Source organism: Chrysochloris asiatica, unplaced genomic scaffold (assembly GCF_000296735.1).
Source record: "Chrysochloris asiatica unplaced genomic scaffold, ChrAsi1.0 scaffold00135, whole genome shotgun sequence".
NCBI lineage: Eukaryota > Metazoa > Chordata > Mammalia > Afrosoricida > Chrysochloridae > Chrysochloris > Chrysochloris asiatica.
Genome location: NW_006408653.1, coordinates 2,187,390 through 2,198,218, shown reverse-complemented (window position 1 = coordinate 2,198,218; position 10,829 = coordinate 2,187,390). Strand labels below are relative to the sequence as shown.

Here is a 10,829-nt window from a genome sequence, read left to right as displayed (position 1 = left end):
CAGCCTGTGGGCCTTGTCCCGCAGGCCGTCTCAGGACTGGATCACCTAGAGAGAAAACCCCGCCCACGCACCGTCTTATCTCAACAGCGATTGGACCTGGGCCACAGGCATTCTTGTTGCTTAGGCTCTGGAGGCGGGACGAAAACTGTTTTCCGTCGGGCGGTAGGAGGTGACGTAGAGAGCGTACGCCGACTGGGGCCGATTATAACCGGCGGGACGTTTTATCTGCTGGCCTTCCTATTGCGTCACAAGCAGGCGACTGAGCCTTGGCGGTGGTGGCTGAAGCGGCGAAGGCGGCAGCGGCGGCGACAACTCTGGGGTTTGCGTCTCGGGGTGTGTCGGCCGCCGCTGCTGCTGGGGCCTGGTATGTACAAATGGCTGATTAGAATTCTCGGCACCATTTTCCGTTTTTGTGACCCGTCGGTGCCCCCTGCCCGGGCGCTCCTGAAGAGGCGGCGCTCGAACAGGTGAGACGAGAGGGGGCTGAGCGCCAGCCAGGCCTGAATGTACCCTCACTCCGGGCTCCTGGCAGGGATCGCGCTGATCCAGCCCCGCAGGCCGTGCTCATCCGAACCGGGTCGCTGGGCTAAGTCCGAAGATGTGCAGGTCGCGGGTATCTGGGTGACGTAGCCACTCCCTCCAATCCGGGAGGATGCAGCTCCTGATGAAGGAAGGAGCCAGGGACAGAGGCCGGTTTTTTTTATTAGCCGTTTCAGTGTTGTCGGAATTCTAAGCTGGTTGCCGGCAACAAATAGGAATTTGTCATATTTTGCCACCTTTATGCTGAAAACAACATTGACGGAAAACTGTTTTTGTTGTGATTCACTGTTTACAAAACACATTCCCAAATGGTATTTTCGGGCAATAAGGACAGTTAAGAGAAGTGAGGTTCATAGTTTGCTCAAAGCCGTTTGACGTAAGGTACCAGAACTGTTCTTGTAGCATCAGGTGACAGCAGCTGTCTTGTTCTGAAACAGCTGTCAAGCGCTGAGTGTTTGGTATTTGTTTGGGAGGTGAGGTTCTTTGTTCTAGAATTAGTGTATGAGACAAGAAATTAAGTGTTGTGTTCTTTAAAATGATCTTTAGACTGTATATTAAAATTTTGGGGAAACGATAAACTTATTTATTACTTACCATCTACTCCTTGGTTTGTCCCAGAGCCCTGGTGTAGCTCTGTAGGATAAACACTGGACTACTAACCGCAAGGTTGGTGGTTCAAACCCACTAGCTGCTCCTTGGAACCCCTATGCAGGGTCTCTAGGCTAGTAGACCTCAAGGGGAAGAGACTGGCACAGGTAGTCAGATCCCTGATGAACTTCCAGCTGTCACTAAGAAACTCTCTGCTCTTAATGGAATTGCTTAAATCACTCTGTGCCTCTATTTCCTTATTTATTAAATGGGTACAAGACTCCCATTGCTTGAGTTGCTAGAAGAAATGAAGGCAACAGTGTATGTAAAGTTCTGGGAATATAGTGTATGCAAAATAAAGGGCAGCAAGCTGGGTATAAAATTGCAGCCAGAGTGCTCCTTGGAGGCCAGGATGGCCAAACTTTGTCTCTCATACTTCTGACATATTGTCAGAGGGACCAGTCACTGGAGAATGATACCATGTTTGGTGTAAGGTGGAGTGTCAGAGAAAAAGAGGAAGACCCCTAGCAAGATGGATTGTCAAAGTGGCAGCATCAGTGGGCGCAAGTGTGGCAACAATTGTGAGATTGCCCCAGGACTGGGCAGTGTTTTGTTCCGTTGTGCATAGGGTCGCTATGAGTTGGTACCGACTCCATGGCACCTAATAACAACAATAACCATTATTTTATGCACTCAGCAAACATTTGCTGAACACTTACTGGGTTTCATGCATCTGGCGAGCTTCTTCTGGGTGCAGACACCCTTTGATTCTAGTGTTTTGCCTATGTTTATTTATCAGCTAGGCTTTGTTTCATCGATCATTTCTATTTTCATGAGGTTTTCTATGGCCAGCCTTTCACAGGTGGTCTGCTGCTCCTTTTTCATTAGTCTGGAAACTCTAATGAAACCTGCCCACCTTGGGTGACCCTGAAGTATTTGAATTATTGGTGGCATACCTTCCATCACAAGGAGCTCTGGTAGCGTAGTGGTTACGAATCGGGCTGCAAACCTTAAGGTCAGTGGTTCGAAACTACCAGCTGCTCCGCGAGAGAAAGATGAGGCTTTCTACTCCCGTAAGGATTTACACCCTCGGAAACCCTGTACAGGGTTGCTATGGGTCGGAACAGACTCGACGGCACTTAACAACAACAACAACCTTCCATCACAACCGCAGCATACAGTCTACTGCAGTATGACAAATTGACAAACAAGTAGTGGTCAATATTCAGGACAAATCCATATTTGTGCCATTTCTAAGAAAGGAGATTCAATGATATGTGGAAATCATCGAATAATAGCATTAATATTACATTCAAGGAAAATTTTGCTAAAGATAATTAAAAACGGTTGCAGCAGTACATTGACAGGGAAGTGCCAGAAATTCAAATTGGATTCAGAAGAGGATGTAGAATGAGAGATAGCAATGGTGACATTAGATGGATCTTGGCTAAAAGCAAAGAATATCAGAAAGAGATTTACTTGTGCTTTATTGACTATGCAAAGGCATTCGATTGTGGATAACAAACTGGATAACATTGTGAAGAATGGGAATTCCTGAACATTTCATTGTGCTCATGTAGAACCTGTATATAGACTGTGAGGCAGTTAGAATAAGGAGATATTGTGTGCTTAAAATCAGGAATGGTGGGTGTCAGCATTGTATCCTTACATCATGCTCACTAGTCTGTACTTTAAAATTTTGAGGAAATCAAAAGCTATTATTACTTAACATCTACATCTGTATACTGGGCAAATAATCCAAGAAGCTGCACTGTACAGAGAAGAATTTGGATTGGAGGAAGGCTCATTAACAACCTTCAGTATGCAGAGGATACAACCTTGCTTGCTGGAAATGAAGAACACATACTGATGAAGATCAGCCTTCTATATGGATTACACCTCAGTGCAAAGAAAACACAAATCTTCACAATGGAAGCACTAAATAACATCATGATAAATGGAGAGAAAATTAAAGTTGTCAAAGCTTTTATTTTACTTGGACCCACAATCAATACTCATAGAAATATAGCAATCAAGAAATCAAACAGCCTAATGCATTGGGTGAATCTAATACAAAAGACTTAAAGTGTTAAAGAGCAGAGGTGTCACTTTGAGGACTAAGGTGTAGCTGAACCAAGCCATGGTGTTTTCAGTTACCTCATGCTTGTGAAACCTAGGCAATGAATAAGGAAGACCAGAGAAGAATTAAGGTATTTGAATTTACGGTGTTGGAGAAGAATTATTGAAACTACCATGGACTGCTAGAAGACCCAAGTCTGTTTTGGAAGAAATACAACCAGAATGCTTCTTAGAATGAGGATGTGAGACTTTGGCTATCTTAATTTGGACATGTTGGACTCCTGGTTTGACACTGTAGTATAAGAACCGGACTGCTAACCATAAGGTCAGCAGTTCGAACCCTACACAGGGTTGCTATGAGTCCGAACTGACTCAGCAACTCTTAAAAACAGCAACTTTGAACATATTGTATCAAGAGGGAACAATCCCTGGAAAAGGACATTGTGGTTGGTCAAATAGAGGGCCAGCAAAGAAGAAAATGACCCCAGAGAGATGGATTGACATAGTGGCTCCGCCAGTGGGCTCAAACAACACAATTAGGAGGATGGCACAGGTTTTGTCCTGCTGTACATGGGTTTGCTGTGAGTCATGGCTGACTCAGTAGCACCTACCAACAACAAGTGAGTCATAGCTCATTTTAAATTTCCTTACAGGTTATGATAAGTTATTAAATCCTTAAATGTTAACGGCCACGAGTCTGATGAATCAATTTTATGGAAATTAGCAAAAACATAGAACAATGTATATACTCTTTCAAAACATCAATTGGACCTCATTTGATGATAAAATGGATGGAAGCGGGTGTGTTGTATGAAAAGTAAGTTGACTTATAGAAATGGATATGTTTACATATATATGTATACTTTCCCCCCATCTCTTTTCAGCAGTCTGTTTTCCACAGTGGACCCTGATGAAATACCAGCCAAAAGACCAAGATTAGGTACTGAATATTAATTAAAAATTTAAAAATAATAGTATATATATGCATAGAACAAAATATAAAAGGTAAAATGGATATGAAAAATAAGTCCCTTTGCTGTCTCTTTCTTACTCAGTTATCTTTTCTAGAGAGAACCATTGTTACCAGAGATTATGCCCACTTGATATGAAGGGCCTCAAAAAGTTTTAATTCCCTATTTTTGTGAACTTTTTGAAGCCCCCTCATATATGTTGGAAGTTTATTAGTATGTGCTAAATATCCCTAGAAAGAAAAGATTATTTTTATTCTTGAGGAAGAAGCATAAAAACTAACCCAAACTGAGTGATTTCGTTTGACTAGCTGAGTGAAAAAAAATCTATCTAATTGTTAAAGTCTTGTACTTTCCCATATCTGAAGGGCTAAATGTGGTTTGAATGAAAAGACGAAAAGTAGGTTAGAGTTAAAAAGGAATGAAGTTTAAAAAAGAAAAGAAAAATTAATATATGCTGTTATGGCATGGATGAATCTTGAAAAGCTTATGCTAAGTAAAATAAACCAGATGCAAAAGGACAGATATTGTATGATTCTATTTTTATGAAATATTTACAATAGATAAAGACAGCTGAGTAGAGGTTACCATGCCTAGAGACAGAAGACCCTGAGGCATTATTATGTAATGGGTACAGTTTTTGTTTGGGGTGACAAAAAGTTTTGGCAATAACCAGTGGTGATAGTTTTGCACAACATTGTGAATATGGGTAATGCCATTATATTGTAAGCTTGAAAATGATTAAAATGGTTAATATTATGTTGTGTTTATTTTATCATAACACAACAAAACTTAGAATAAAAGGAAAAGGCACAATGGAACATTGTCACAATATACTTTTTTTCCCCTAAAAATTGACTACATATTTGGGTTTATCTCCTGATGTGGTAGTTGAGAACAGACATATCTGTGTTGGTATTTTGTTTAAACCCAAGTTGAACCTCTTAAGCCTAAGCAATGTATTAGATTCTACAGAAAGTACAAAAATGAGTAAAACAGGGTCTCTTTTTTTTAAAGACCTTAACTAGTATTCTGGAGAACATGACTATACAATAGAGGTATAAGACAAGCATATCGTGATTCAAATGCCAATGTGAATATGAGAAATGAAAACGACAGTAACAAAAATATATACAATTTCCAGTTGGTCGAGAGTCTCAGTAAATGTTTGGTTGAAGGAGTTAGTTTGTGAGAAGTATCTGAAAAGGTAGCTAGATATCAACAGGAGGAGGGAAAAGCATTCTAGGTAGTGGGAACACTATGGGAAGGTTGTGTAAATATGGGAAATTGTGAATAGAGCTCAGGGAAAGAGTTGATCAGAGAGATAAGGCCAGATTATAGAGGACTTTGAATGCCAGGAATTTGTAGTAAATTTATTTGAGCAATATTTCACCAACTTCAGAATAGATACTATTCAGGAAAAGAATTTTGGGTGATATGCAACATTTCCAGCATTAGGTAACATTTGAATTATATGCTACAATACTTGAATCCTTTTTAGTTAATTTTATTCCATTATTATTATTTATTCCAATAAATTTTTGATTTGTAACTAGTATATCTTCAATACTTGTCTAACACATGTTAATCCTTTTTTGTTGTTGTGAAAGACAGACCTAACTGGAATCTAATAATATTGTTGAGTTTTCATTTCTATGTATGGTAAACCATGTTGGCATTACATTTATAGCAATAATGTAAAATCATCTTTTAAAATATGTTTACTTAAGCTCAAAAAGTGCAAAAACCACGTAGGTTCCATGTTTGACTTCCTTTGGGCTCATTATGGGGAAAGAGAATAAAACTCAAAATCAGTCCCAGGCCAATTCCTATGTTGTGGAGGTCAAATATGCTTCTACCCTACAATCTTCTTTACCCTATTCTGACACCAGACATCCCTTCCACAGCACTCTCTGTTTCACATCTGGGTATGATAATCCATTGGAGTGGCTTCACAGAACTCATAACAATATTCATGATTATGGGGTTTATTAGGATCAAAACCATACTTCAGGCATGCCTCACTCTTTGTCTTCAGCCTCTCAGCCATGTGGTCCCTTGGCCTCTGCCCTGCTCCGGCAAGTATTATAAAGTTCTTTTAGCCAATCTGTGAATTCCCCAAAGGGCACAGTTTTCAAGCCAGTCTCCTGCATGTAGGCACTCAGCTTTACTCAGTCCATGGGTCTAGAGCCCAAAGCTGCTCTGTCTCTCCATGCCACTGCCTCTGCTGTTGCTTCTGTCGTCACTCTTGCGCAGGCTTCACTCATGCTCTTCCTTCTTGTTGGTCCTGGGATTTTCCGTCTCTGCCTCTGAGATTTGTTGTTGCTGTTAAGTGCCCTTGAGTTGGTTCGGACTCATAGTGACCCTGGATACGGTTTTTGAGAATGGCTGGTGGGTTTGAACGTCCAACCTTGTGGTCCTTCTTTTAAACCTCGCTGGAGGGCAAAACTAACCAATCCTGTGTACCTTATTTGCATGATCCCAGCCAATTACTTGGTGGGAATTAAGAAGACTGGATAGATAAGCCATATCAAGTAAATTCAAGGCACCACGAAAAGTGAGTTGATTTTAAAGAAAATTATAAATAACTGTCAGTTATCTTTGGATGTGATAAAAGACATAAACCTTGACAGTGGTATTACAGAAGCTTCCAGAAATAATTATGGTAATCTCTTATTTTAAAGGATTCTTCATGATTTCCATAAAATATTAGTATGATTTTCTAAATGGCAAACTCTAGAAGGGATCCTCAGCCAAGGGGAAGCAGTGGGTCACAGCACTGTTACTCATTGGCAGGATTTGAGAAGGTCTGCAGCGGTGCTGTCTAATAGAACTCTTTAGGATGTTGATGGCTGGGTACCTAAGGAATGGAATTTAAAAGTTTATCTAATTGTCATTCAATTTAAACTTAACCACATATAGCTGCTGGCTACCCTGATTTCTTTTGAAAGGAGAAAAGGCAAGAGTAAGAGAAAAGAAAGAGGACCTTACAATCACAGACTCATGAGCTTACAAATGCAAGGGAGATTTACTTAGTTTCAGGAAAATATGGTGATCTTATCCCCATATTGGAGTCCTGGTGTGGCTCTGTAGGATAAAGCAGTGGACCACAAGGTCAGTGGTTCAACTCACCAGTTGCTCCTTGGAAACCCTATACAGGGTTGCTATGAATCAGAACCGATTTGGTGGCAGTTAACAACAAACAGTATCCCCCTTTTGGACCCCTGGTGTGGTGCTGTAATAGAAGCACTGGAGTGCTAACCAAAAGGTCAGCAGTTCAAACCCACTAGCCTCTTGGAACCAACTTGACAGCACATACAGCAAAAACATCCCCACTTTACCTTCCTGGTTGGTATAAATGGTTAAGTGCTTGACTACCAGCAGAAATGTTGTGGTTTGAACCCACCTAGAGAGGCCTTGAAAGACAGACAAGCCTTAGCAGTCTGCTTCTGAAAGGTCAATCTTGAAAACCCAATGGACACTGCACACTGGGGGTCATCTTATCTTAAGGCAGAATTAACTAACACAACATCCCTGTTTTACAGATGAGGCCAACCTTCCTCTTTTTTTTTTTTTTTTTTTAAATATTTGTGATCTTTTGCATACCAGGTTTTGACAAAATTTGTAGGAGAATAAACATTACAGTGCTTTTTTGTGGCCACTATTTATGCTGTAAGAAGGAACTCTGGTAGTGTAGTGGTTACGAATCAGGCTGTGAACCGCAAGGTCCGCAATTTGAAACTACCAGCTGTTCCACTGGAGGAAGATGAGGCTTTCTGCTCCTGTAAAGATTTACAGCCTCGGAAACCCTGCACAGGGTTGCTATGAGTCAGAACCGACTCCACAGCACATAACAACAACAATTTATGCTGTAAAGAATACTTCCTGCCACTACATCTGAATGACAGTTTGTGGTTAAGTACCAATCCTTAAGCTCTTTTCCTCAGACTGGAGGAAGTTAATGAAAGTTACCAACACACAAGTCAGTTGCAGACTTTGGTGCTTTTGACTATTCTCTAGTAACAAATTACTTCAAATTCTACTTTATCCGGCTATCGTGTCCTCTCTGTGATAAGTTTATTCCCTTATGGCTCTAGGAAACATGTATTTTATATTTTATATATTATTAGCTCTGGTAGCGTAGAGGTTACAAATCAGACTGCAAACCGCAAAGTCAGCAGTTCGAAACTACCAGCTGCTCCACAGGAGAAAGATGAGGCTTTCTGCTCCCGTAAAGATTTACAGCCTCAGAAACCCTGTACAGGGTCGCTATGGGTCGGAACTGACTCAGTGGCATTTAACAACAACAACAACAATATTATTATTCAAAAACTACCATTTCATTCCAATTTTTGCTAAAGAAGAATGCAGCTAAGATGTTTTGGAATTAGTATATCTTCAATACTTCAATCTCCAACTTCAGAATAGTCTTAATTAGGAAATAGAAAGGATTATATAGGAAATTTAAATCAGAGGTGTAATAAGTCAGAAAGGGGTAGTGAGATCTAAGGAGGAAGTGAGGAAATGACTTAAATCTTTCCTCCCTCTTATTTATTTACTTGTTTAGTAAACTTTTTTTGATGATAGGGTAGAGAGAACCTGTCATCTGCCAACACATCTTCCCCGGTGCTCTTATTTTAGAGAACCTTATTTTATCACTCATGTTTAAGAGCTTCATGTCTATTAAATTAATTTATACCAGTGACCTAGCCAGGATATACTAGGCCCTCAGTTAATAGTGGGTTAGGGCAATTATATTGCTATCTCCACTGGTAGTAAGACAACCCAGAGAGTCAATGGCATTGCTTCCTATAGAATTTTTCTGTACCTAGCTGCTGCATACTCCTGGTTGTCGAAGTTATGCCCCTGCCACTCTGACGAAGATTTGTTTTATACTGGGAACTTTTTTGTTAAGTGCCATCGAGTCGGTTCCAACCCATAGTGACCATGGATAGGGTTTCCGAGGAGCAGCTGGTGAGCTTGAACCACCATCCTTGCAGTTCAAATGGCTTTGCTGTCTGGCACATTAACCCACAGCCACCTGGAAACCTGCTATTTCAGGGCTTTTTTTTTTTTAATGTGACCTTCTAAAGAGATATTTTTGTGTTTTTATGTTGTTGTTAAGTGCCTTGAGTTGTTTTGTAACTCATGGATATCCTATGTTGGGTTTCCAAGGAGCGACAGATGGGTTTAAACCACTGACCTTGCGATTAGCAGTCCAGAATTCCAGATCTTTTGCTATAAAAGCAAAAATCACAATACTGAAATTCTGGTTATTCACTTTATAATAAGTATCTTTATAGACAGATTTATATCTCAATGGCTGAAAATAGGACTTGCAATGAAATCAAGAGAGACTTTCCAAGATGTCTTTTTTTATGGTTGAAAATATATGACTCTGTTTTATAGTTTATTGACATTTTCTAGATTCCTTTATTCACCAAGTGAAAAACAGTCTCTACAATGCTGCCAGTTTCTTGGGATTCCCATTCCAGCTGACTACAAAGCCCATGGTAACTTCTGCTTGTAATGGAACACGGAATGTGGCCCCTTCAGAAGAGGTCAGTAAGGGTGCTGCTTTGCTTGTACTTAATTATTAAAGTTGAAGTTTAAAAATACTGCCTTTTGAGAAGTTAATATATAGAATGACTTCTTTTTAGAAATGTTTCTGCATTCATTAGCTTTGATTTAAAGGTCAAGAAATTAAAGGCTAAGGAATTAAACATTTAAAAATATTTATTTATAAGGAGCATAATTATTAATGCATCAATTTTTCTTAATTATTTGTGTATGAAGAACCTGAAATTTATATATGTTGTTGTTGTTAAGTGCCTTTGAGTCAGTCTGACTCATTGCGACCCTGTATAGGGTTTCTGAGGAACATCTGGTGAATTTGAACCACTGACCTTGCAGTTCAAACTGACCTTGCGATCCCATTGCATTATCCATAATTTTGTGAGTCTAAACAAATTAAACTTGTCGTCTTACCAATGGGATCTTTTGTTGAGGTAGCTTAGATAAGTATCAATAGAGTGTTTTTTTTTTTTTAATTTGGGAGTTTATTTAAACTATAAAATTTAGACGCTATAGAGGTGATTCTGTTTGGTTTTAAGGTATTTTCGAAATCTACATCTTGTGAACTGACAAGGTCTGGATCCTGGAACAACATGCTGAAACTGGGTGAGGCAGTCAAAAATTTTTCTACTTCCCTGTACCTCCTTCTGATAGGGAAACACTTAGTGTTGGGATAAGAACAGTGGACATATTCTTTCTACTATTCTAAAAAGCAAATCATTTCTCATCGGAATTGCCGTCTTTGAATTTACTGTTTTGTTTTCTTTTTGCATTATCAGTGTCATTAATGTGACTTAGATTCATTTAAAAACAAAACAAAAACCATGCTCTGGGACTTTACTTTGTGCTAAGCTTACCAGTAGTATTAACTGGGCTTCCCTGTTGTTGTTGTTATGTGCTGTGGAGTCGGTTCCAACTCATAGCAACCCTGTACAGGGTTTCCAAGGCTGTAAATCTTTATGGAGCAGAAAGCTTCATCTTTCTCTCGTGGAAGAGCCGGTAGTTTCGAACTTCTGACCTTGCAGCTCGCAGCCCAATTCGTAACCACTACACTACCAGAGCTCCTTGGGCTTCCCTGTA

The 10,829-nt window shown here is 39.9% G+C and overlaps 1 protein-coding gene across 1 annotated transcript in view; it reads left to right on the top strand.

Moving 5' to 3' along the window:
- The first annotated feature begins 201 nt into the window (after positions 1 to 201).
- The window catches only part of SENP2 (SUMO1/sentrin/SMT3 specific peptidase 2), a 49,550-nt gene continuing 38,922 nt past the window's right edge, over positions 202 to 10,829 (top strand). The window contains exons 1-4 of the mRNA XM_006869832.1: positions 202 to 467; positions 4,092 to 4,147; positions 9,603 to 9,736; positions 10,289 to 10,355. Of these exons, the coding sequence (XP_006869894.1) occupies positions 367 to 467; positions 4,092 to 4,147; positions 9,603 to 9,736; positions 10,289 to 10,355 (358 nt within the window). The 5' untranslated portion in view covers positions 202 to 366. The remainder of the gene's footprint in view (positions 468 to 4,091; positions 4,148 to 9,602; positions 9,737 to 10,288; positions 10,356 to 10,829) is intronic.